Source organism: Pipistrellus kuhlii, unplaced genomic scaffold (assembly GCF_014108245.1).
Source record: "Pipistrellus kuhlii isolate mPipKuh1 unplaced genomic scaffold, mPipKuh1.p scaffold_m20_p_15, whole genome shotgun sequence".
Classification (NCBI taxonomy): Eukaryota; Metazoa; Chordata; class Mammalia; order Chiroptera; family Vespertilionidae; genus Pipistrellus; species Pipistrellus kuhlii.
The window spans coordinates 18,489,814-18,517,730 of NW_023425460.1; the positions used below are offsets into that span (position 1 = coordinate 18,489,814).

Genomic DNA, 27,917 nt, shown 5'->3' on the forward strand with positions numbered 1-27,917 from the left:
ATTTTCACTTAGCATATTTTCAAGTTTCATCCATAAGCACTTCATTTATTCTTATTGTTGAATAATATCCTACTGTATGAATACACCATCTTTTGTTTATCTACTTACCAGCTGATGAACATTTGGTTTGTGTCTACTTTTTGGCTATTATAAATAATGTTGCAATGAACATTCATGTATAAGTTTTTGTGTGGACATATGTTTGCATTTCTCTTGGGTATATAATTAAGAGTAAAATTGCTGGTTCATATGGAGTCTCTATGTTTAATTGGCTGAGGAAGTGTCAGACTGTTTTTCAAAGTGTCTGTACCATTTTACATTCCCACCAGCAGTGTATGAGGGTTCTAATTTCACCACATCCTCATCCCCAGGTGGTATTATCTATCTTATTTTGTTGCTTGTACTTTTGGTGTCATATCTAAGAGACTATTGCCTAATTTTAGACCCCAAATATTTACACCTAAATTTTCTTCTAAGAACTTTATAGTTTTACTCCTCACATTTAGGTTTTGATCCATTCTTAGTTAATTTTTGTATTTGGATAGAAATAGACATCCAGCCTCATTCTTTTTTTCATGTGGATATGCAGTTGCCCTAGCATTATTTATTCAAATTTATTCTTTCCTCATTTAACTGACTTGGCATCCTTGTAAAAAAATAAGTTGGCTATAAATGTAAGGTTTATTTCTATACTTTTCTACACTGTCAATTCTGTTCCAATGATTTATATCTCTTTTCATATTCAATTACTACTCTGTCTTGATTACTGTAGTGGCAATGCAGTATGTTTCAAAATTGAAAAGTATGATGCCCTCCAATTTTGCTCTTTTTCAAGATTATTTTGGCTATTATGGGTCCCTTGAATTTCTACCTAAAATTAGGATCAGCTTGTCAATTTCTACAAATAAGACAGGGATTGAGTTGAACCTATAGATCAAATTGAGTAGTATAACCATTTGATCATTGTCTTCTAATCTATGAACATAAAATACCTTACCATTAGTTTATTTCAACATGTTCAGATTTTAAGTGCCATAAAAGCAACAGTGTATCAATGAAAAGATCATACCAGATTCATTCCCTTTAAAAAGTCTATTAAGGCCCCAGCCATAGACAGCTGCCTAGGTTGCCTTGTACCTAGGTGAGTGTTACACTGCTAAGAGAACAGCGGCTGGAAGCTGGCTGGCATCCTGGGCCTGGTTCCTACCAACTCTGTTGTTAACTATACCAGGATGCCCCCATAATTAAAAAAAAAGTCTATTAAGGAAGTTTGTAAGAATACACTGAGTATAAAATATAATATAATGATAATCATGTGCCTATCGCCCATCTTCAACAACTATCAATATTTTGCCATTTTTTTCATTTATTTACTACCTAATTCACCTTTTAATTTCTTGATAATACTTTTAAGTTTAGTCTTATAGAAAAGTTACAAGAATACTTTTAAGAGCTCCCATACCCTTTACTCAGATTCTCTAATAGTTCAATCTTATTAATAAATAGGTAGTTGGGAATACAGATTATGAAAATAAATGTGATTCAACATTTGCACTTTTGGCAATTTATCCAAATCATAGATAGTACAAAATTTATATAGAATAGTGGTAACTGGAATGTTATTATGGGAAGAGATTGGTAACAACATGTCCAGTATTAGAATGACTGATTAATAGAGTAAATCAACTTTCAATCTGAATTATATATAGTCATGCAAACACGTTCACAGTATATTAAGAAAAAGGTTACAAAACAGTATGCACAGTATGTTAAGGGAGGATCCAGAGAGACTGCAGGAATGAGAAAAGAGGAGAAAGCATAGTCTCTTCAATAAATGATGCTGGGAAAACTGGATATCCATATGCAAAAGAATGAAATTGAACTGTTGTCTTATACCATTTACAAATATCAACTCAAAATGGATTAAACTTAAACTTTATGATTAATCCTAAAATTCCAAGAAGAAAACACATGGAAAAGCTCGTTGACATATAGGTCTTGGCAATGACTTTTTGAATTAGACACCAAAAGCAAAGACAACAGAAGCAAAAATAACCATGTGGGACTATATCCAAATATAAACTTTCTATACAACAAAGGAACCATCAACAAAATGAAAAGGCAACCTACAGACTGGGAGAAAGTATTTGAAAACCATATATCTGATAAAGAGTAATATACAAAATACATAAGGAACTCATAACTCAAAAGCAAAAAAGAGTAGTTTCACTGAAAATGGGCAAAGGACTTGAATACATATTTTTTCCAAAGAAGACAAACAAATGGCCAACAGGTATATAAAAAGGTGCTCAACATTACAAATCATCAGGGAAATGCAAATCAAAACCACAATGAGATAATCATCTTACACTTACTAGGATGGCTATTTGAAGCTTCCTAAAAAATGCAATCTAGTCTTCAAAGTTGATTTCAAGCCACATCGCTGAAAGTCTATCCTGATGATTCCAGGGTATCCAGATAGCTTCCTTCGGAACTGTTATAACATTTTGTCAGTACTATACAGTCCACAGATTCTTCTATTTTACCCTATGTCTATGTTGCATGGGCTTTGGAATAAAACAAGACTTTCATATCTTTGCCACTTCTAGTTATCTGATCTTAGGAAGGGTTGCCTAAATTATTTGTACTCAGGTGATTAACATTAAAAATGGGGAGAATGATATTTAATATATCAGGAGAAAGGAATTTATCCAGAAACTAAGTTTAAGCTCCGAGGGCCCTTTTACTTGTACTTGTTTCTAGCACTTGATTTTGTACCCCAGATTTTGTATTGTTTTTTCCCCCCCTCAAATAGGACCCCAAACTGTATAAACTTCAGACACTTGGATCCATCCATGTCTATAATATCCTCAATAAGAAAAATTCATATATGGATTCCCAACTTATTTAGAAACAAAGACAGCTACTTAAGCAAATATTGTTAGCGTGGAGACTTGGATGACTCACAGAACTGGCAGTGGCACCTTTGAGTCTGATTTCAATAAAATGTATACAAATCTTACAAAATTATTCTTTCAGTAGTCAACTAGAAGGTAACACTTAGTGGAAAGAGAATAAGTATTTTATCTTAGTTCAAGTTCAGAAAGGTTTATGCTGACACAATACCTGAATCTCTTTGTTTTTTCTGGTAGGCATGCTTAAAAAGAACTGTTTCTCCAGTGAAGGTAAAAATGATGAAAGTATTAAATGTATTTAGTAGGAAGCATTATTATACATTCCATTTTTCTTACATTTTTATTATGAATCATAAGTACATTCAAGCTATCTAAATTTTATTCTATAAATTAAATAAAGATATATCACTATAATACATAATTTATGTGCCATAATTTAGATATTTTTCTCCACATCTGTTCCTTCATTGCTTTGCACAATATAATAACTTTATGCAAAAAAATTTAATGTAGAATAACTTGACAATATAATTAGTTAGCAGTATGCACAGAAACAGTTAAAATATTTTAAGAGCAAACATTTCTTTGAAATACAGATACCACAATTGTAATTTATGAAGAAAAATTAAGAAGAGAGGTGTACATTTTTCTCTGTACCAGAAATTTAAAAATTGGAGTTTCAAAACATACATAATGGCTATTGACAAATTATTTTGTTTTGTTTGTTTTCATTAGCAAGTATAATTGCAAAGAGTAGAGAAGCTATTATATCATAATGTATTTTTAAAAACTGAGACTTTATTTGTATTCAGAGCATTATTATAAAGTTGATCAGCACAATGAAATTTATTTTCCCAAATAAAAATAGACCACCTCCCCCATTACTTCAAATTCTCTATACCTGTACACTAAAAAGTGTCTCAATTACAAAATAAATATTGGAGATAGTGTTTTTTAAAGAGGTAGGATAGTATATATCAGGTGCATGTGTTTGGCCCTTCAGCTCAAATATAAGTTTTCTATGAATTTTGTGTAATTCTCTAATAATTCTAGTTATCTTTGTGATTAAGTTATTCTAAGTTTGGGATAAAGTTTTACTTTTCCCAGTATAGGCAATTTATCTATAAAACTTATTTATTTACAATAAGAAATGTTAAAGAAACGTTAACATGTATGTATTGAGACTGATTTGACTTACGATGTCTCAAAGTCTTACTATTAATTAGTACCACTTGATTTTTCAGCTAATATTGACTACACTCACAACTATGTTCAAAATGAAATAAATATGCTAGAAGCTCTCACAAAAGCTAAAATACAATGCTAAATTTCATTGATAGTCATTTATCAGTAAAATTTACACTGTACTGGTAAAAAGTGGTAACTTTTCATTAGATTTCCTTTTTGTTTTTTCTTTTTAATTTTCTTTATTGCTTAAGGTATTACATATGTGATAATACAAGGTTTTGCAAATATGATCTCTGACAAGTTCCATGATTTAAGAAAAAGGTGTGCCTGACATCGCAATAAGTATATTAAATTAATAAAACTGTTATCCAAAAATTGAAATAAAACCTTGGTACATGTCTGAAAATGCTGAGAATACAAAATTACTCATCACCTATACTTGATTAATTCAAATGCTGACATAATGTAAAATCTTTCCAATTTAACTTAAGGAGAATATGATTTTGGCAGATCTCTCCATTACTATGTAGAAATTTCTCAAACAGGTAAATGCAAGAATGGTAAAATGACAAACAATGGAGAATAAATTTTTAATGTCTAAATCAGTTTTTAACATACCATCAACTAAATTGTTAGACGTGTTAAGAGGACTATATTAAAGGAAGTCAATAAAATTTTAAAATCTGAGGGGGGTAGTTTCTGTAAAAGTTGTTGCCAGCTTTCATGAAGTAATAATTGTTTACTAATAAGGACTGACTAATAAGGTATTTAAAAATAGTTTTAGATAATCACATCAGACTTGCTTAAATTAAAGATTTTAAAAACTAATTATAATGTTATGAATAGAAAATTTCCAAATTCATTTTTTATATTAAGCTTAGGTGAGTGTCCTGAAGCAAGATATAAATACTTCAAAAGAAACAAAAAATACTTTATTAAATAAAAAAAACCCTTTTTAAAAAATATATATTTTATTTTTTACAGAGAGAAAGGGAGAGGGATAAAGAGAAACATCGATCAGCTGCTTCCTGCACACCTCCTTCTGGTGATATGCTCATAACCAAGGAGCATGCCCTTGACCGGAATCGAACCTGGGACCCTTCAGTCTGCAGGCTGACACTCTATCCAATGAACCAAACCGGTTACGGCTCAAAAAACCTTTGATAAATATCTTTCAAAAAATAAGGGACAAACTAATTTGATTATGCATATGTTTAATACGCTGAACAAATTCAATTTGACAATATAGTTACAATGTTACCAAACTTATGAATGCAGGTAAATTGATTCTTACAATTTTAAGATTCATTAGGACAGTAAAATAAATTCCACTGCCTGAAATTTAACAGATCAGCAAAAAGTATGTGTTTTTTCTTAATGTTATCAACAAATATCTCAGAATATCACAAAACACATTATTTTCTCAACAAAATAAAACACAATGAAAACCTAAACTCATTGATGACTCCATCCTATTACCTCCCTCCAAAAAGAACACTTACTCTTTGACTCTACTATGAAAATACATCTACTCTACTATGTGTCAACCTATGAAACAGAGGTCAGGGTACGATTTTCCATCAGGGCACATACCCAGGCTTGCAGGCTCAATTCCCTGTAGGGGGTGTGCAGGAGGCAGTTGATTAGTAATGATTCTCTCTCATCATTGATGTTCCTATGTCTCTCCTTCTCCCTTCCTCTCTGAAACTAATAAAAATATATTAAAAAACATCTTATTCTCTTTAAATCTGTATCAGTTTATTTGAAGAATATTGTGAGAAGGTAAAATGAGTTTTAAAACATTACCATTTGCCACTACTTATCTGTATGAACCAGAATTTCTTAGGAAGAATTTAGTAAAAATAAAATACAAAAATAAAGCAGGTGTTGAGGCTGATATAAAATAGCAACTTTCAAGTATAACTGCAATTTTAATTTCTCACTATTCCTGATTGAATTTATCTGAAGATTCTTAGGAGTTTGAAATTACAGGATAAAAGTATACTATCATAATAAAATGCTACTTTTGTTAGACTTCTGCAAAATGTGTTGTTGTTTTTTTAAAGGCTCTCTACAAATTAGAAAGTTTGAAATCTATTAATGAGATTTCAGACTAGATAAATCCAACTCATGCCATAATCTGGCTGGTCCTAATTACCTTTCAGTTTATTTTCCCATATGGACCACTTCTTTTCTCGAGCAATACTAAATGCCATAACTCCTGAAATTCACGTGATTTTATGCCTTTATATATGCTCTATACCAGAAAAGGCCTTATCCCACTTCTGGCAAATTTTATTTTACTTTATTTTTATTTTATTTTATCCAACACCATTTATCCCTTCTATGCCCTCTTCCACCTCCACCTCCAACACCACCACACTGCTGTCCATGTCCATGAGTTCTTTCCTTTTTCCTTTTTTGGTCAATGCCATAACCCCTTCCAACAACTTCTCCCCCCACCAGAACTGTCTGCCTGCTTTCTATCTATGAGTCTGTCTCTATTTTCTTTGGTAGTAAATAACCAGGAAAAAAAAAAATGTTCCTTTCCTCTGTGAAACTCAAGACAGAATTAAGCACTTTCTCTTTTATATACTATTATATTACTTAACTCAATATTAAAGTTATTTAAGTACTAGAGGCCCGGTACACAAAATTTGTGCACAGGATGGGGGGATTTCTTCCGCCTAGCCTCTCCAACCTAGGATCCCTCGGGGAATATCTGACTGCCTCTCGCAATTTGGGACCACTGGCTCCTAACCGCTCACCTGCCTGCCTGATCGCCCCTAACCGCTTCCCTGTTGGCCTGATTGCTCCTATCTGCCTCTGCTTCCCACCCACGGTTGCAGGCCCCCAGGATCTGGGCAGGCAGCTTGTCCCCCCAGGCCACAGGTGTTGGAGCCCAGGACCATAGGGCAGGCAACTTGTCCCTCTCCCAGGCCCCAGCCTAGCTAGTCCCATTCCTCTCTTGAGCTCATTTGTGCCTGGCTGGTCCCCATTCCTCTCCCCCGCCCAGTGTTAAGTGTGTGAGCCATTATAGCATGACACCATGGGGGTGTGACGACCATTTGCACATTAGCTCTTTATAATATAGGATATTGTCTTCTTCTTTTTAAAAAATATATTTTATTGATTTTTTACAGAGAGGAATAGAGAGTTAGAAACATTGATGAGAGAGAATCATCGATCAGCTGCCTCTTGCACACCCCCCACTGGGGATGTGCCTGCAACCAGGGTACATGCCCTTGAGCAGAATCGAACCTGGGACCTTTCAGTCTGCAGGCCGATGCTCTATCCACTGAGCCAAACCGGTTTCGGCGGATATTGTCTTCTTAAATGCCAACAAATCCTTGAATGCAGGATCCAAGTTATATTCATTCTTGCATCCCTCTCTGCACCTCCCCCCCTCCCCCCCAGTTTCTTAATACCCTAAGGTTGGAATACATGTACAAAAAATGGTAAAAATACAAGGTAAGTAAAATAACAAAAGGAAATAAAGTAATAATAGTAATAGAGTAAGTTTAGTACCTTATTAATCATTGAACAAGAATAGAATGGTACTGTCTTTAGCTAATGTACTCAAATTATGGTCTGCAACCTATTTACCAGTCTTTGATGTGATAAATATAAAAGTTATGATGAAGCATTTAGAGACTTTCTTAGGAATTTAATAGGAACTTTTATATCAATTGAATCTTTTTGGATCTTTTAAATTTCATTTCTCTAATAATTCATTTTAATTATATTTTTATTAGTAATCAGTAAATGATTAGAAATAAAAAACATAGATTGAGAAGTATTATAATGGAGATAAAGGATAGAAAGATAAGATCTTGATTGACTCTTTCAATGAGTATTTGGTTTAGAAGGAAAAAAATATAAATTTCTGTAATATGCATCAAAACTATCCATATTTCTGGAAGTTCACATCATTATTTTTTAACTTTAAAGCATGGCTATTACTAGAATTGTAATTATACCTGAAAATACTAATGCATAGCTAATATTTACTTTTAAAGTTATTCATCTGAAGACAATTTCGAGTTGTAATTGGGACTTGTTTTTCTTACTGGCTATCAGACACAGTGGCACAGATGGCTACCCATCTTTAATTGACTCCACATAGAGTTATCCTATTGCCTGGTAAAGCTTTTCAGCTTTCTTCAGCTCTCTGCCCAATCTGCATAATATCAAAACCCTAGTAACACGAAAAAGCAAAATAATTGTACTTTTTTTTTCTTCAGAAACCCTTCTTTCAATATGTTTATTCTTATCAAGAGAGATTAGTTTATTTTCTTAATCCTAGACATTACGAGCTGGCAAACTTTTTCTGTAAAGAAGCAAATAATAAGAGAGTGGGACGTCCGGCTTGCGAGTGGATTGCCTCCGTGTCGCCCGTGGACTAAATGGGTGATGTTGAGAAGGGCAAGAAGATTTTTGTTCAGAAGTGTGCCCAGTGCCATACTGTGGAAAAGGGAGGCAAACACAAGACTGGGCCAAACCTCCATCGTCTCTTTGGGCAAAAGACAGGTCAGGCCCCTGGATTTTCTTACACAGATGCCAACAAGAACAAAGGTATCACCTGGGGTGAGGCTACTCTGATGGAGTATTTGGAGAATCCCAAGAAGTACATCCCTGGAACCAAATGATCTTCGCTGGCATTAAAAAGAGTACAGAACTGGCAGACTTGATAGCTTATCTCAAAAAAGCTACTAATAATGAGTAATAGTTGGCCACTGCCTTATTTATTATATTACAAATGTCTCATGACTTTTTTTTATGTGTACCATATTTAAATTGATCTCATACACCAGAATTCAGATCATGAATGGCTAATAGAGCACTTCTTTTGGGCAGTCCTGATTTAAATAAGATTGGCTTGTGGTTAAATGAATATGGTTGAACTTGATTCCTAGTGTTCAACTTTTCACAGAGGTGGTGAGTGCCATCTCAAAACCTGTAGGAAACTGGCTTACATTTAGGTTTATATGATTGGTTGTATTAATATGTTTGAATTCTGAGGAAATCCCTTCACTGTCTCTTAGACCAGCAAGACTTGCTTGTGTTTAAAGTCGTGTTTATTATCCTGTTAAAAGGAAGGATTGCAGATAAGCTGGCAGTGACCATTTTATCTTTTTTGGTCCCAACTATGCCAATTTAATAAAATTCCCTGTATCTAAACTATTGCCTTTTACTGAATGAAAGGCATTTTAGTGTGGTTTCTGTATGATATCAAATAAAGAGTACTTAACATTTCTACATTTTATAGATGATCTTTAAGGTCATGTGCTTTGAAAATTCAGCATGACAAGATATAGTAGCAAACTCTGTGAATTCTTCAAGTCATACTAACAGTAAGTTATAATTCAGGATTGTCTTGAATAGCTATTCATTGACTATATATGTGTGTGATTGGTAATGGTGCTTTTGCCAGTTCACTAGAATTAAAGTAGAGAATAGATCAACACAAAATTGTAAATTATGCCATCATAAGGCTTAAGATAATTAAAAATAGTCAAGAATATAAAAAAACCCACTAATTATTATTTGCTTTTTTTTTTTTTTGAGGTTTGTGGGTTATCACAGCTACTCAACTCTGCTGTTGTAGCAAGAAAACAGCCATAGACAACATGTAAACAAATGGGTATGGCTGTGTTCCAATGAGATTTTACTTACAAAAACTGGCAACAGGTTTTCAGATTTGGCCCAAGGACTTTAACTTGTTAATCCTGTTCTGCATCATTATTTATAATACAAATGTACAATTATTAAAAAAACTATCACACTACCACACAGTAGATGCTCAAAAATTTTCGTCGTTTGCATTTATCATCAGCTTTTTAATGAGATTTTTAAAAAATATATATTTTATTGATTTTTTAGAGAGGAAGGGAGAGAGATAGAGAGCTAGAAACATTGATGAGAGAGAATAAAATGTAGCCTGATAATAGGACAATTTAACTAATGCCTAGTAATAATAAAATATTTTAATCAGTTACAGAATGAGGGTTATGGTTTAGAGTAGTAAAAACTGAATTTAAATAATTTATAAACAATAAAAAGATTCATATAGAGAAATTTAACAGAAACAGAAAACAAACCCAAGAAAGAAGCAAATACTACAAGGCAAAACTTAAATTATGCATCTACTAAGGGCAGAGAAGGAAAACCAGAAACTAGGATTATGGAGCTGCTGTTTTGCTAAAGCCCAGGATAAAATACAAAAGTAATCAGAAAACTATACTCACGTAAGTTAGAGGAAAAATCAAAATTGGGCCGAAAAGAGGGAGAAATATCAGCAGCAAAAACCAAGCGACTTGGAAGTTTTCTAGATAGTGTTCTATGGAGAGAATTTCTGACTGGCTTACTTATGCAACAAAGGAAGTTGCCAGTGTTACCACTCATGACACATCAGTCACTCTACCACTGGAGGGAGTCTGGTCATATATCCTTTGATGTGACTTTTACTCTAAAAACTTCCTGTTCTTCACTGGGAATGAATCAGAAACCCTATTAGTTAACATAATCTGATGGTTTTAGAGTTTTTTTCAAGTTTGTTTCTTTTTGTTTTATTTTCTTTTTGTTTTGTTTCAATCACTAATAATAATTTACAGTATCTCTACAGTCATATCTGGGTCAAAGAAATGAATACAGAGATCACATATGGTAGTACAGAGCTATCTTTAGAAAAAAATCATAAGGAAAAAAAACTTGTTAAATCGATAACAGAGAACGGTGCAAATGCCTACCCAAAGCAGGTATCAAAGTCACAAGGCACATGAAATGCAGCAAACAGTACATGTGGAGCAGAAGTTGAAAAGAGCTTGCAAGATTAAGGCTGACAAGGATATGTCTGATGGGATAGGAAAATGTAAGCAAAGGATAGATTACTGTAACTGTCCTTTTAAAATTCAGATTTACAATTTCCGTTTATTACTCATGAAGTTAAATTGACATAAGAAGGATTTACCAAGTAAATAAAACACAACTGAAATAAAAAAAAAAAACAGAGATCAAAACATTGGCAAAAAGTGAAAATAAAAAGCAGTCCACCTTGAGAATGTATGCAGATAATTATATTCCATTTATAATAATCTTTATTTTGTGTCAAAACTTGTGAGAAAAGATATGTAATAATTCATTTATTTTAACAATCCTACAGGATCAACATTATTATTTTTTAAATATATTTTATTGACTTTTTTTACAGAGAGGAAGGGAGAGAGATAGAGAGCTAGAAATGTCAATGAGAGAGGAACATCGACCAGCTGCCTTCTGCACAACCCCTACCGGGGATGTGCCCGCAACCAATGTACATGCCCTTAACCGGAATCGAACCTGGGACCTTTCAGTCCGCAGACCGATGCTCTACCACTGAGCCAAACTGATCTCGGCAGGATCAACATTATTATACCATTTAAAATGAGAAAGTTTGAGGCTAAACAAAGGTTAAGTAATTTGCTTGAGATAACAAACATATCTATTGTATATAGAATCAATATTCTATAGAGGTCTTTCTGATTCTAAGATGGGGTTATCACTATGCTATATGCATGCCAGTGAGACCTCACAGACCTGTACTATTAAAGGTAACAGTTATGGGAACACCTCTTAGATGTCTGCTTCAGAAAATGTCCCTAAGGATTACCTAATACAGCAGAGGTAAACTATACTTCTACTAAGCATTTCCATGTTATCTTATGTTTCCAAAGTTAAAATTTGTTTAATTCACATGTCAATAAACATAAAGAAGGAAGTCCCAGAAGATTTATAACTTAATAGATAGGATAATGTACAAATTTAAATAAATTTATCTTTTTTTTTTAAACTATGTAAAAAGGAGGAAACCTTTCTTTGCCTCCACAAAACTATTGTTAGAGACAAAGACAGGGAAATCTGTGAGTGTCTGTATGCACAATTTCTTTAAAGCATGTTCCCCTGCTGACTACTACTAGCATCATAAACTCCATAAACCATATCAAGAGAGTCATAAAATGCCTAGATCATGGAAATAATATTGTTAAAGCTAGGAAACCTTGGGGATGGATTTAAATGCTATACAAGTTAATTTTGTATTTTCCCCCTTACTATTATACTTGTGACACATCAGTCACACAAGAGTGCAGGGAGCTAGGATGCATATAAAGCAACATATGGATAAATCATTCCTTTCAGCAAGAAAAGAAAGCTATATACATATGCACGATAAAAACAATGAAAAGTACAAGTAATGTAGATTCTATGTGTGAGTAGTGGGCTGTTTTATCTTATCATCTGTAAATTAGACTCTGAAGTATCTATATGAAGAAACAAACTGGAGGTGGTTTCTCATATTATTGATGCGTGCATATGAGAAGTTAATGCTTTTTTTCCACCTTCAGTTTTTGAAAGACACAATTAAAGTACATTACATATGCAATTTGAGGAAACTTCAGCACAACAGAAAGGAGGAACAGAAATACTCTTCTACTTGGAATAATTATGCAAACTACTATATCTCCAGCACATCTATCTAGCTTTCCCAATAGAAGTCTATCAGGAATCATCATTTTGAACTACAAGTAACATCCAGGCATGAACTAGGAACCAAAGATCACATGCTTAGGATAAAAGCACAATGAGATAATATGTGGATGTATAAGAACCCTCTAACTTCATTAAAAAATTATATGACTATTTCAGACTGTTAAATACTTTGAGAAACTAAGAAATAAAAAGAAATATTGTGAATTGTAACTAAAAATGTACATGTTAATTTATAAGAAAACAGGCAAGTGACAGACAAAAAATATAAAAGAGCCAAGGAAACATAAGTACATTTACCAGCAACTATAGCTCTTAGTTGATGTAATATACAAAACATCATAAAATTAAAACATCTACAAGTGGAGAGGGTAAAAGGAAATGTATATTTAAGAATAATATGTTCTCCTGTTTTATTCCACTTCCAAAGAAATAATGTTGCTCCCATTTTTCCTATTATAAGAATAATAGAGTAAAATAGTGAGAAAAGTAAAGAGCAAATAAGACAAATGTGTTTCTATGATCATAAAATTATTACACAGCACTTACTATGTACTTAAGCACATAAATCTTCTGCCACATAATCTTTCTATGTTATATAGATATAAAAATAAAATGATGAATGAGACCTGAGAAGTGAAAAGTTGGGAGTGAAGGGAGCAAATAGCATCAATCTAGCTGAAAAATTCTCAGTATAAAATTATGAAAAATAAGGTCTAGTTGACAAATTTAATGCAACAACTTTAAATTGTTCTATAAAACAACAATAGTATCTCTTTTAAATTATTCTTATGAAGTCAACTTAACATGTTTTGGAATTGACATGTATAGTCACAAAACAAAAAAGCAAGCATTTAAACAACATCTCTGAGTAACCTACTTCCAAATTTTACACATCTTTTAATAGAGGAGTTAGGTAGATTTATTGGTATAAGCTATTTTATAAAATGAAATCCTATTTAATTTATATTTAATCAATTAAAAGTCTATAAATAGGTAGTAATTTTCATAGATATTGCCTAATGCCAGCAGCCCACCTCAAAATTAAATGTTACATAACTTACTCATTTTTCAGAATCAATATCGTGAGCGGACACACTAAAAAATACCACCAAAATATAATAGCTACAATTCTATTGTAAAAGAGACCACAATATATGTAGCATTATTTTTACACTCTACACTATTAACATTGTTAAGTTCATAAAAAAGTACAAGAAACATTATTTTCCCTAATATCTCTAAAACAATGATAAAGACAATTTTAAGTATTAAGATTACTGGGTTCTGAGGAGCAACTATGAATTGCGTATTTCCAATTACTACAGTAATGAGCTTTTGGTATATCATTGAAGTAAATGAAAATGAAGTAAAATATTTACAATGGTAACATTACAAAAAGTCATTTCACAAAATCATAAATAAAACCCACATGACTTCTATGTGGTATACTAAAAATAGCCTTACACTCTAATAATGCAAGCTTATATACAAAATACCAAAATAATGACTTTTAGATGCCATAAGTATGTGCACCTATTATTAGGGTGACCAAAATAGTCTAAAGGATAAATGATACTATAAGCAGCATTTGCAAGAGTATTTACTTGTCCATACTACACCTATTTCAGAAATTATTTAAAGTGACTTTGGCTTCCAAGAACAATTATTCTGTGTCCTAAATTTATTAATAAACAAATTCAATGTTCAATTGATCTAAACTGCACTGTATAGCAACACCTAACCAAGTTATTACCACGTAAATGACTTTGGGAAACAAGACCTATGCCCTCTATTTGGATTACACACTGATAAATTTTACAACCTTATTGTGAGCACATCAGTACAGTATCTCTACATAACCTTAGCTAAAAACGTTGGTTTTTTTTTTTAAATCACCAGTTAAACGTTATGTAGAGTTAAACATTAATTTAATTTACAGCCAAAAGTGTTCAGGGTCATCTTGACAATATAAGTTGTGTGGGGTTTTTTTGTTTTTTTTTTAAACACAATTGTTTTTTCCTTTTTCACAAATATCTGGCCAATGGTTACTAATCAGATAACTTCTTTACAAATGAAGTTTTATTCCACATTCCTGAAATAGCACCGACTCTTCAACTACTCCAACTAATGCAGAAGCCCTAGAACATACCCGCATTGTACATGGCACCAGCTTATCTTGAAGAACGCTCAGACCTGCCTGCCTTCAATCCATTTCCTTCTTTAGGAGACTGTCAACTTTAACAATGGAATGCACCATATAATATCAAGGCACAGATTCTGAATCCCAGCACATATGCGAGTCCACTTCCTTTACAGATTTTGTTTTTCCTGTCTGAACTTTTTATTTTTTATATTAAATATTTGGGGTGACACTGGTTAATGAGATTCCTTGACAGATTTTTCAGAGTTTCTGAACGACAGCCCCAAACCACTAAGCTTGTGGCTGTCCTTGGTGCTGAAACTCATTCTTTTTCTGCTCTTTCACTGAAAACAAACAACAACCCTACCCCCCTCACCTCCACCCCAAAAACCCCGTGGTCCCAATCCCATTTAGAGAGGATAAAAATAATTCTAAATTGTGTGTATTGGGGATGGGGGTTGGGAGGAGGGCGCGAGACGGGGGGATGATGGCCGAAGATGGGAGGGTTTTTAAAAGGAACTGATCTAAGTTCCTGGGCAGAAAATGCCAACTAGTGTGAGGTGGGGGGGCGGGGGCGGGGGTTGCTGGAGACTCTAGAGGGCATCTCCCTTTGGGTGCCAGGAGACCCAGGAAAACCGGGACTGCGGCAAAGATCCGAGTCGCGGTTGGTTCGACCCGGGCGGGTGCTGCGGACGGGCGGGAGCGGCGCGCCGGCCGGGCAGCTCCTCGCCGGGGCCGTTGGGCGAGGACAGCGAGGGGCCGCCGCCGCCTTCCCGGTGCCAAACGCGCCAGCCCCTGTGCTATTGTTTCTGGGTGGGGGTCCGAGGGGAGGGCGGCAGGGCTGAGGGGAACCCCCTTCCCCGCCACCTGCATGTATGTGTACAGAGGGGACAACAAAAGACCTTGCCGCCCGCCCGCCCGAGTGGGCAGGGTCCGCGGAACCCGACCGGCCGCGGAGCACGGGCGCGCGCGAGGGCTCGGCTCCTCTCTCCACGGTCCCGGCGGCCGCTCTTACCGTCCCGGTCGCACAGCTGGATGGCCTCCAGGCTGAGGTTTTTGATCACCTCCTCACAGGGGCTGGTGGGGCTGTTGAGGGCATGATCCAGGCGCGGCACCTCCATTTTCCGAACCCCCTTCTCCTCGAGTCCGCCTGCCTCGCAGCCAGGCTCTCTCCCCGCGGACCGGGTGGGAGCGAAGGGCGGGAAAGGGAAGGGTTCGGGGGGGTGGGCGGAGGAAGGAAGGAGGCGAGGACCGCGGTGGTCCAGGCGCGGGGATCGAGGCTGGAAGACACGGAGGCTAGACAGCGGCTGTGGCAGGAGCTCCGCGGGGAGGGTGCGCCTCCGGGAGAGACCGAGAGGGACCTGGCGCGAGGGCGGGAGGCGCGCGCGCTCCTGGCGGGGAGGGAGGGGACGCGGAGCGCCCGGAACGTGCGGGAGGAGGCGCGGCGCGGCGCGCGCACGCTCGCGAGAGGAGGACGCGCCCACCTGCCGGCGCGAGGCGCCCGCCCTCCCCGCGCGCGCGCGCGCGCACGCGCCCCCGGCTGCCCTCGCGCCGCGGGCCCCGTAACCCCGCGAGCGAGGCGTCGGACGGCGGAGCGCGCGGGAACGGCGGGCGGCCGGGGTGCCGCGTGCGCGCTCACCTGGCGCTGGCTCCCGGCGAGGGCGACCTGGCGTCCTTTCCCCACCCGGCAGTGTCCCTGGGAGCCCAGGTTGGCACTGCGGCTGGCGTTTCTGCACGGGGAGGTGAGGGTGGGCAGGTTGGTTGTCAAGGGTTGGGGAAAAAAAAATAAGGCGAGTCTAGCTAGACCCTTTGTATTGGGCGCTTTGGAACCAGCGGGCTACTGCCTTCGCAGGCTCAAGGTCTCGGGCTGCTCGATGCCCAAATCTTGCTTGTCCAGCTGCTCCTTCTGGACAGCTTCGCCAGTTCGGGGAAAGAGTGGGTTATTTGAGGAGTGGGCACGGTTTAGGGACAGAGCCAGTTCTCCTCCCTGCCTCCCTCCCTTCTCTGAAATTTTAGGAAATGTGCTTCTTCGGGGCTGCCCATTGTTGTCAGTAACAGTTGAGAGTGTGCAATGCACTTAGTGAAGGTTACAAATGCTTTAAAAGTTACATAGTTGCAGTTCCCAGCATGCTGACCTCTGTTACCGTTTTTTGCTTCTTTGGGGTAGTTTTTAGTTGTGTTGCTATCTCAGGATCAAAAAAACAAAAACAAAAACAAAATTGTGACCTCCCTCTCCTCTGTGGTGTGTATTTGTGTTTGACATTAAGGTTCCTTTTTTTTTTAATTGATTTTCCAATTTCAAAAATGTCTAACCCGTAAAGTAACAATTTACATATAGATTGCTATATGCCATCTTTTCTAGCCACATCCGTTTAGTCATAACATAACTAAATATAGTTAATGGAAGTCTCATAAAACAGAAGAACCAGCTCAGGCAATCAGCCCGAGAGAAAACTTGCCACAACTGCAAGTTGTTAAAAACAAACAAACCCGTGGAAGATAATTGGTTTCTTAAAGAGAAGTGTCCTCGTTATGAACTTAGGTGTGAGTGAAGATGGATCTCCTTTTTGTAGTTTTATAAGGTGGGGGTGTCCACCAGGAGAGGATGAACGGTTCTTGTCAAGCAATCTGACAAGATGGCACTTACTGGTGAGCTCCTTGTGTTCTATAATGCCTGGCTCTGGAGGACTTGACATCGATACTGCCAACCCAATCACAGCGGGTTCATCTTCCAGAATACTAGTATCAATTTTACAAATCTCAGAGAGAGCTAGGTTATCAGTTGATTGACTTAGAGCCGAAAACTATTCATTCCTGCTTATAATTAAACTGCAACACAAACAGATATTTATTCATCACCTGCTATGTCCACAAAAGATATATTAGATATTGGAAATTTTGAGTTCAAGTCTATCACAAAAGGCAGACATTGAAACAAACAAGAGTAAGATGGGTGTTATGAACCCTGGCTGGTGTTCCTCAGTGGTTAGAGTGTGGACCCAGGCACCGAAGGGTCTCGGGTTCGATTTCTGGACAAGGGCACGTACCTGGGTTGCAGGTTTGATCCCCTGCGGCAGGTGCGGACAGCAACCAATCGATGTGTCTCTCTCACACTCATGTTTCTCTCTCTCTTCCCCTTTCTTCCCTACCTTTTTTTTTAAAAAAAATTTTTAAAATATGGCCGGGACCAGTTTAGCTCAATGGATAGAGCGTCGGCTTGGGGACTGAAGGGACCCGGGTTCGATTCCTGTCAAGGGCATGTACCTTGGTTGCGGGCATATCCCCAGTAGGGGGTGTGCAAGAGGCAACTGATCGATGACTCTCTCTCATCGATGTTTCTAACTATCTATCTCTCTCCCTTCCTCTCTGTACAAAATCAATAATAAAAAATAAAATAAAATAAATAAAATTTTAAAATATGTTTTATTGATTTTACACTGAGAGCAATTGAAAGGGAAAGAGAGTTAGAAACGTTGATGAGAGAGATACATCACCAGCTGCTCTTGCACCCCCCTCCACCCCTACTGGGAATGTGCCCGCAACCAAGGTATGTGCCCTTGACTGGAATCGAACCTGGGACCTTTCACTCCGCAGGCCAGGCCGACGCTCTATCCACAGCCAAACCGGTTTCGACCTTTCACATTCTCTAAAAAAATCAATAGAAAAAATATCCTTTGATGGGTGAGGACTAACAACCACAAAACATAGATGGGTATTATGAGAGCTTGTAGAAGCACACAAATGGGTCCTAATCTAGTCTGGTTAGTCTGGTTAGTCATGAAAAGGGTTTTATTTTAAGAGAATGGGAAATTATTGAAAGTCTTTAAATGGCAAGCTCACATGATTAGGTCCTTAGGCCAGAATATTTTTGTAATGGGAGCAGGAGGTAATGTTTTGGGAAACATTAATGTGACTTTCTGGGCAGAAGACCTATTTAATCCAAAGCACCTTTTTGCTGAGGATTTAGATCACATAAGAATGAGTTAATATTTGACTTCCAACATTTAATACAGGATTGTTTAGCAAGTTGTTAGACTTCAAATCGAGACAGCGTCAAGAGACTTGTGAATGCCAAATGAGATAATACATATGAAAATGTTGTATGAACTGTAAAGCGCCTCAAAAGTTAGGGTATTGTTATTATGGGACACTAGGAATGCCACTAAGAAAGCCTATCTGGTCAATTTTACACCAGAAATTTCTGGAAATATTTTAGTACCTATATAGCTAACTTAAAAGAACTCCTATATTTAGAATATTTTCATAGTTTAGTGCAGTGATTTCTCAACCTTTTTACTTCATAGATGGGTATTATGAGAACTTGTGGAAGCACACATGGTTCCTAACCTAGTCTGATTACCAAAGTTCTGCAGCACACCAATATAGATATTATATATTTTTGCTGATCTGACAAAAAAGTATAATTTTGATTCATTCACACCAGATGATATTATTGTGTTGGTTGTTGTCACTGATTTTTTTTGTGTCTGTGGGTTTTTTGTTTGTTTGTTTTTTGACAGTCTAAGGGGAAAAAAGTTGAAAATCGCTGGCTTTAGTGTGTAGGGCCCTTTAAAATTACATCAGCTTATGTTTGCTTTGATTTTATCTCAGTAGTTAAGTTTTGCCATGCTCATAAGCAAATACTCAATAATGAATTTCTCCCCAATATTTGATTCCTACATTCCTAATTCTATATCATCACATGATGGGAGATGGTGGAGACCTAGGATGACTTGATCCATTACAAGTTCATGCTGTCAAAATTCATCGTGCTTGTTATTTAAATGGCTGTTGCAGACTTGTCTCTTTGAAAACCCCTGCTCCATACTCAATTTCAAAAGATGATCTCACCTCTCTTTCCTTGGGGAAAAAAGTGAAGACAAGGTGATATTTCTAATTTGTTGTTGCTTTTAGCTCAGTGGGTCCTGGAAAACTTGCTACATTTTCTTCCATCATATGTTCTCTCCATTCAGTGTACTGCAGAATAGAATTATAGCTTCCTATTTTTACCCCCTCCAGCTGCATCAGTCATCAGTCTTCTTTTCCTTTTCCGCCTTTAAATATTGCCGAATCTCCTTAATTTTAAAAATTACCTTACTTGAACCAAACAGTCTTTATTCATTTTCTTAATGTTCTAAGGTATGTAAAGGGCCCATTATAAATTATGGTGTGCTATAAAAGTTATTCATTACCTCCATTTCCTTTTAATCCTCATACAATTTGTCATCTATCTTCACCACTTTGTTTCTTACCCTTCAAATGTCATCTTTAGATTTGATGAGATTTTTCATATCACCAAATATAAAGGCCTTTTATCACTTGCATCCTCTTTGATATTACAAGTTTATTTCTGCTGATCTTCTATAGCACTGAACTCTGCTGTATCTCTTCCTACCTGTGTGCTTAATGTTTACCAACTCTAGCTTCTAAGCTGCCCTCTCCAGTGCAAGGATTATTTAAAGTTCAACCTCTGACATTATGTTCTTCCCTGTTTAAAGTCATTTTTCTCTGATAATGCATGTATTCCCATGAATTTTAACGTCTTCTTAATGTTTAAATTCTCCCCATTATGGTCAAATCCCTATCTCAAGTCCCCAACTATAAACAAAGTCATTGCCCTATTTCAATTAATGAACAATATACATTCCCATAACCATTTCTAACTAATCTAGTATCCCTTCCCAAAATTGATTGCCTTTTCTAATTTCCCTCATTATAGCAACTGGCAGCAGTAGCAGTATCCTCTTAGTCCCTTAGTATCATGTAACTTAGATTTGTCTTTTCCTCTGTAAATCAAACTAGCTTCAAAACAATTAAAAAATTTCAATGTTTCTTGAATGTCTAATTCCCTCCCTGAAATTATACTGGTAAATAATACATTTAGGTTCTCAATAATCTCACCAGATTATTGAAGTTTTCAGGAATACAATCTTTCTACCTCACTTTTAAAGTCTATAATGTACTAAAATCAAATCTTAAAACACATTGTAATCAATAAATTACAATGGCTACTATTTTTGTTCTATGGTTAATGGTTAGCTACTAAAGCTTTTTAGGCAGGTATATGTTACTTGCAGTGCTATTAATCTGCCCATGTTTCATAGGTTGAATGAGATGGAGGAAAACAGGAGTTTAGGAGAGTATTGTAGCTCAGAAAAGTAATTATTATAAGGTATTTATAGACTAGGACAGTAGACTCCATTTAATTGGAATTTAACTTTCCTGACTGCATCCAAATGGGGCCTGTTCCAAGATCTAATGAGAAAAACTTCAGGGTGGATAGAGGCTTATTAAAGAGATTATTCAGTCAATAACATCTACTGAATGATGATTCAGTGCTATGTATGTATGCAGGTATGTATATCCTATATAATAAAGAGGTATTATGCAAATTGACCTTCATGCCCTCACACAAGATGGTCACCCCCGTGTTGTCAAAGTTGGCTGCCACAAGATGACCAACAGTGGAGGGTAGTTGTGGCGATCAGGCCAACAGGGGAGGGCAGTTAAGGGCAACAAAGCCTGCAGGGGTGGGCAGTGGGGGGCCATCAGATTGCTAGGGTCGGGCAGTTGGGGGCAATTGGACCAACAGGGGAGCAGTTAGGTATCAATCAAGCTGGTAGGAGAGTGGTTAGGGGGTGATCAGGCAGGCTGGCAGGCAGTCCCAGATTGTGACAGGGGATGTGGGACTGCCGGTTTAGGCCCAATCTCACAGGCAGTCACACTTCCCCCAAGAGGTCCCAGATTGGAGAGGGTGCAGGCTGGCCTGAGGGACACCCCCCAGAGCATGAATTTCATGCATCAGGCCTCTAGTATATTTATATGTATGTATGTGTGTATATAGATATGTAGGTATGGATGAAATCAGTGTGCATTATTGAGTGGCCACTAAGTTTTCTGTGATGATAAAAGAGAGGCATTGTCCATGATAGCATCTCTCTCTACCCTGTTATTGCTGTTACCCTAGAATGCAGAGAAATTGAACTGCTTCTGGTTAACTAATTTTATCCAGAGGATATGGGATCATAAAAATTATCACAGTAGCTATTCATCGGAGGGGATTCAACTAGAAAGTGGCAATAGTGAATGCCATGGAGATAGATAACCATTGCCTTCTTCTCTTCATAATAATGTCCCCATCATTAGGATACATATTTTAGAATATTCTAATATGTGTTCATGTTCATTATATAATCCTATATAATAAAAGCCTAATATGCTAAGTGTCCATTTGGCTATTCAGTCAATCAAAGCATAATATGCTAATGATATGCTAAAGTGGCTCAACTGCTCACTAAGATGTGCACTGACCAGCAGGGGGCAGACAGTTGACCGGTCAACCGGTCGTTATGATGGGCACTAACCACCAGGGGGCATATGTTCTGATCAGTAGGTTTTGCTGCTGGGGTCCAGCTGATCAGGACTGAGCGAGATGGGCTGGACATGCCCTGGAGCACTTCTGCAGTCCCTCCTTGGCTGGCCAACTTTCAGTGTCTCTCCCTGGCCCCAATTGTGTACCAGTGGGGTCCCTCAGCCTGGCCTGTGCCCTCTTGCAATCTGGGGGACCCTCAGGGAATGTTGGAAAGACAGTTTCAGCCCGATCCTGCAGGGCCAAGGGACCCTTATGTTGCATGAATTTGTGCACCAGGCCTCAAGTATTTATATGAGTGTTAAGTGCTTTAACAATTGGAAGATATGTGTGTTTTTTTAACTTTTTTTTTTTAAAACTAAATCTTTATTGTACAAATTATTACAAATGTTCCTCTTTCTCTTCCCCCCCTCCCCCCGCAATTGCTCCCCTCCACCAGGTTCCCACCCCACCCTCTACCCTTTCCCCAGCCCCCATTGTCCTCATCCAAAAGTGCACAGTTTATGTTCAGGATTTTTTTTTTTTTTAATCACTGCCTTTCCTATGTTTGAAAAGTAATTAAGTTGTATATGAATATATCTAGCATATTTAATTTCATTCTTGCCACACCCATTCCATTGCCTGCTTTCTGTTTTCTATTATGTCACATTCTTACATCCATGAATTAATCATTCTCTCTAGATCTTTTTCTTTCTTTTTTTGTAGCATGATAACAATGGGTCAATTATAAGGTGTCATTAGTCAATTTCTCTATTTCTCTCTTATTTCTCTTAAGGATGTCTTTATATGTGATCCCAAACAACTCTTTACTTCAGGAAATATAGCCTATTCTATTCACAGAGAACTCCAGAGTCAACATCATCTACCTAATAAAAGAGTAACCATGTTAATTGACTGTACCTTTATGTCATCCACCAGCCAATCAGGAGTGAGTATGTAAATTAACTGGCCAACAAATATGGCCGGTTAATTTGCATACACAGGTGCCCAGTGGCCAGAGTGGGGTGGGACGCAGGCGTTCTGCGCCACCCCAGCTACTCTGGGCTTCTGTGCAGTGTGGGAAAGTAGAAAGGCAGCTCTGGGCTGGAGCAAAAAGGCAGCTCTGGCCAGAGTGAAGGTGGTACCAGTAGCCAAGGGAAGGAAAGCCCATTCTTGCAGGAATCTTTGTGCATCGGGCCTCTACTATAAAATAAAAAACTTCCTCCCATTGTCAATGTTTCCCCACTTATCTTTATTTATTTATTATATTCCCTTATCTTGGAGACACAGAAAAAAATTCTTATTTTTTATAAAATAAAAAATAAGACAGCCATATATGTGATTCAAACATTGTCTCTTCTAATTTATCAAACATTGTCTCTTCTGATTTATCTTTTCTCCAGTATAAATCTTCTCAAATACTATAGCTTACCTTATAGGATAGAGCATATTATTTTCCTCTGAATATGCTCTAAAATTGCATACTTTCTTTTTTAGAATATAATGCCCATAACTAAACACAATATAATGGTGAGATCTGATTACACTAAAGCAACTCATTTAAACTGTTTATCTACAAATAAGTACTTTTACATAAATTGCCAGTTAATTCACATTAAATAATGTTCTTTGATAATTTTTGACAATGTATGCCTATTCATATTTGTAAAGTTCCTTTATAGTAACTTTCTTTTATTATTTCTCATGACAACCTTCTTAAAGTTTTGTATTTCTAAGCTGAATAACATGACTGCAGGTCTTATTTTTATAATTCATAGATTATATTAAAGCTAATTATGCATAATATATAAAAAATGAAATAATTACTGCAGTGTAGTTACATTTTATGTAATTACGCTATGGTTCTTGAGACCTTTAAATCAGGATATGTCATGAATCTTGGTGATAATATTTTCTGTTTATAATATGTGTCATATAACAACAAAATATCTGTACATTCACACATTTTGTGGGACAGACGCTGGGCTAATCTTCCATGGTGTGGAAGGTGTTGACAGTTGCAATAAAGAAGTCTTATATCAGATATTCTCACAGCAAGCCTGACAGTCTTATAAGGATTTAGTTGCTGCTGCTATGATGATAAGGGAGATTACTTTTTTAATCTCTTATGTGGTACTGTATTTACTTTTACTTTTTTCCTCCATAAGAATGCCCCTCATCTAAGAGTAATTTATTTAATGTATCACAAAACTGAGGAGTAAATGGCCCTTAATCAAACAGCCAAAGATAGATTAAGTTTACAGAGTCACTATATATACTATAAGCTTACAGACAAGTTGCTACTATTCCAAGGAACCAATTAAATTCTAAGCCATCTCCTGGCAAAATTTAGTTTTCCAAGATAGACTAAGGCACATTTAATTTCATTCTTGCCACACACTACATTTCATTGCCTGTTTTCTGTTTTACATTATGTCACATTCTTACACCCATGAATCAATCATTCTCTCTGGATCTTTTTCTTTTTTTGTAGCATGATAGCAATGGGACCATTATAGGCTGTCATTAGTTTCTCTATTTCTTATTTCTCTTAAGGATGTCTTTATATGTGATCCCAAACAACTCTTTACTTCAGGAAATATATTAATATGTAGCCAGTCTAAGTAATTTGTCTGGTGTCATGTGAACAAACCAAGCATCTAATTTGCTTAATACTTTTAAAGTACTTTTTTTGAGTGTCTTATTGAAACCATGCTAGAGTTTCTTAAAGCAAGCTCTTAATGACTGTGTCCCATATCTTCATAATAGGATGCAAATCTGTAGTAGTAAATGGAACACATGATACTTAATGGTCTCACCTTCCTATGGATGAGCAGCAAAATACTCATGGGTCAAAACCTATGATTGATTTTTTTTCCTGTCACTTCACATGCAGACTTAATTTGGATATATTAATTTCTTTTTCAAAGCTCTTATCTTTTTTGTTTCACTCCTAAGGTTCCAGGGCCTTTATTGAGATAATTAGAGGCCTGGTGCATGAACTTGTGCCTGGATGAGGTCCGGCTGGCCCAACCCAATCATGATCAGGCAGGGCTGGCCAGGGGAAGAGGCCATGGGCGGTTGACCATCCAGCCACATCCCCTGGTCAAATTCCTGGTTGAATTCCCAGTTGAGGGGGCAATTTGCATATTAGCCTTTTATTATAATAAACTAGGGGCTTGGTGCACGGAATTCGCGCATGGGTAGGGTCCCTAGGCCTGGCAGGTGATCCCAGGGCTGATCTGTGGGAGGCGACTGGTGGGGTGATCACGGGGCTCCCACTGACACCCACTTTGGCTGGCCTGGGGCCTGTGGGCTGGGAGCAGCTCCTGCAATGAGCATCAGCCCCTGGTGGTCAGTGCACGTCATAGTGACTGGTCGTTGTGGATTTGCATTTTAGGCTCTTATTATATAGGTTAACTTATAAATGATTTAAAGAGTAAACTTATAAAATTGTTTAATCAGCTGAATTATAAAACATTTTAAAGCTTTTAAATTTCATCCATGACCTCTTAACTAGAACTGTCTGTTCTCTGTTCCTCAACTCTCCAGACTAAAACAACAACAACAACAACAACAAAACAAACAGCTAAAGCTAGGTCAGTTAAAACCTTTTCTCTTCTCTTCTCTTCTCTTCTCTTCTCTTCTCTTCTCTTCTCTTCTCTTCTCTTCTCTTCTCTTCTCTTCTCTTTTCATAGTAGTGGCCTGACTTCTTTAAGGGGAGGTTTTTCAACAAATGTAAATTCCATTGGTTTCATTAATGCAACTTAAAGATGTTTACTACTTCCCATGTCGTACTAGGAGCAGAGAAGTATAAGACTTTAATCTGTGATTAAATTTACCCATGAGAAGATAGCAGTCTACTGCCATTGAGTAGACCTCAAATTCACACAAGTAATTTATTTTTTATGGCAAAGTATATACTACCAACATTGTTTTGGTCAGAAAGAAAGAAACATTGATAGTTTTCTAGCATGCCAGTGTACAGACTAAGATATATATAAAATATGACATTGTGCCTTTATCCTAGTTCACTCTTCTTTCCTTTTTAACGTTATTGGTTTTTTAAACAGTGATATCAATTTATTTTCTGCCTAGCATTTTGTGTGGCAAGCGTGTGCTTTACATATTAATTGAGAACAGTAACTTTCAACCTTTTTCATCTCATGGCACACATAAATTAATTACTAAAATTATGCAGCACACCAAAATTGTATTTTCAGCCAATTTGACAAAAGAAATAGGTATAATTTTGATATATTCACACTGAATGACTATTGTTGTATTGTCTTTTTTAAATTTTATTTTATTTTTGGATAATGTAAGGGAAATGAGGTCAGTGCCCCAGCTAAATAATCAGGTATTGCATGTTTTAAAAATTCTTGCAGCATAACAATTGAAAATTACTGATTTAGAAGAAGGGTATGTAGAGGAGGGGAAAATAAAAAAAAAATTATTTTATAAAGATATTTGAAAGATTGTTACTTTACCTTTTTACACAAAAAGTAGAGCTTAGAATAAGGCAACATGTGGCAAATGTTGTAGGAGAGAAGAAATCATGTGCTGTGTAAGCACAAAGAAGGGATAAATTCATTTCAGCTCAGGGAAATCCATGTGAAAATAACACTTGTTCTGAGTGCTGTTAAATACAGTAGACTAAAGTGCTATTCGATTGATTGCTTTTGTAGGCCCTACATTGTGCTCAAAGTGCTGCTGAGTGACTATTTTAACCTGTGGAGGGATCCACAAAAGCATTTACCTTACCCCTAAAAGCATTTCCCTCCCTTTTTTTGATAGATATTTCAGGGGAAAAAAAGGTTGTTTGATTAAATGGCCCAGTGTTATAATACCTGATATGTTCTTTTAGATTGGATCCTTTTAATGAGCAGAGCGGGTGAGTGCTTTGTGTGCAGAGGCCATTTAACAATGATGAATAATAAGATCGATGCTATAGACAACTTTAATTTCATTTAATATGCTGGAAGTACTTGTGTATACTATAAAACATCACCCTACTATTATAAAGGCTAATATTTAAAGTATTCTTTGTTTTCTGATTTTGTCTGTAAAGATCACTCAGGTTGGTCTCTCAGTGCTATTTGAAAACCTAAGCTTCTAAATATTGACTTAACTCTGGTTGATTTTGAATGAGGAGCTATCATATCATAAGTTTTAGTTTTTAAGTTAAATTATTCAGTATTGTTTTCTTACAATATATTTTATGACTATTATATTGAAATTATCTGAGGCTATTTAATCTATAAATATGAGCTATATTTCTTATAATTAAAATATAAACATAAGAATAAATGATATTCTGTACCAAGATATAAACATATATAACTATATAACTATATAACTATATATAACTATATATATACACACACATATATATTCAGATAAAGCCTAGAAAAACAAACTGGACTTATTTTATTGATGCTACCTAATATAACAGCACATAATTACCCAAATTTATAAATATCATTACTAGTCTATACCTATTTTGTTGTCCTATAAGTACTGCATAATAAAGTCATTTATAGAAATAACTTTTCAACTTTTACCTCTGTGTCTTTGTTGACAGATGCATGTCTTTGTACACATGAGATTTCCAATGGTCTTTTTTGTATAATTAAGCTCCATACTTACTTGCAGAATATAAAACCATTTTTGATTCTCAGCTTAGTACATTATAAAATTATAAAGTCATATTTTATAGTAATTCATATTTCAATATTAGGATCATATATTCTTCTCTTTTTGCGTATGTGTTCTGGGCTTTTGTTAGCCATATACCATC

The 27,917-nt window shown here is 36.5% G+C and overlaps 2 protein-coding genes and 1 pseudogene across 2 annotated transcripts in view; 2 read left to right on the plus strand and 1 right to left on the minus strand.

Moving 5' to 3' along the window:
- PHYHIPL (phytanoyl-CoA 2-hydroxylase interacting protein like) overlaps positions 1 to 15,913 on the minus strand; it is a 31,380-nt gene extending 15,467 nt beyond the window's left edge. The window contains exon 1 of the mRNA XM_036438422.2: positions 15,785 to 15,913. Coding sequence (XP_036294315.1) covers positions 15,785 to 15,890 — 106 coding nt within the window. The 5' untranslated portion in view covers positions 15,891 to 15,913. The remainder of the gene's footprint in view (positions 1 to 15,784) is intronic.
- Positions 8,479 to 9,627, plus strand: LOC123652376 (annotated as a pseudogene).
- LOC123652375 overlaps positions 15,867 to 27,917 on the plus strand; it is a 69,199-nt gene continuing 57,148 nt past the window's right edge. Inside the window, exon 1 of the mRNA XM_045581858.1 lies at positions 15,867 to 16,517. Within this exon, the coding sequence (XP_045437814.1) occupies positions 15,867 to 16,517 (651 nt within the window). The remainder of the gene's footprint in view (positions 16,518 to 27,917) is intronic.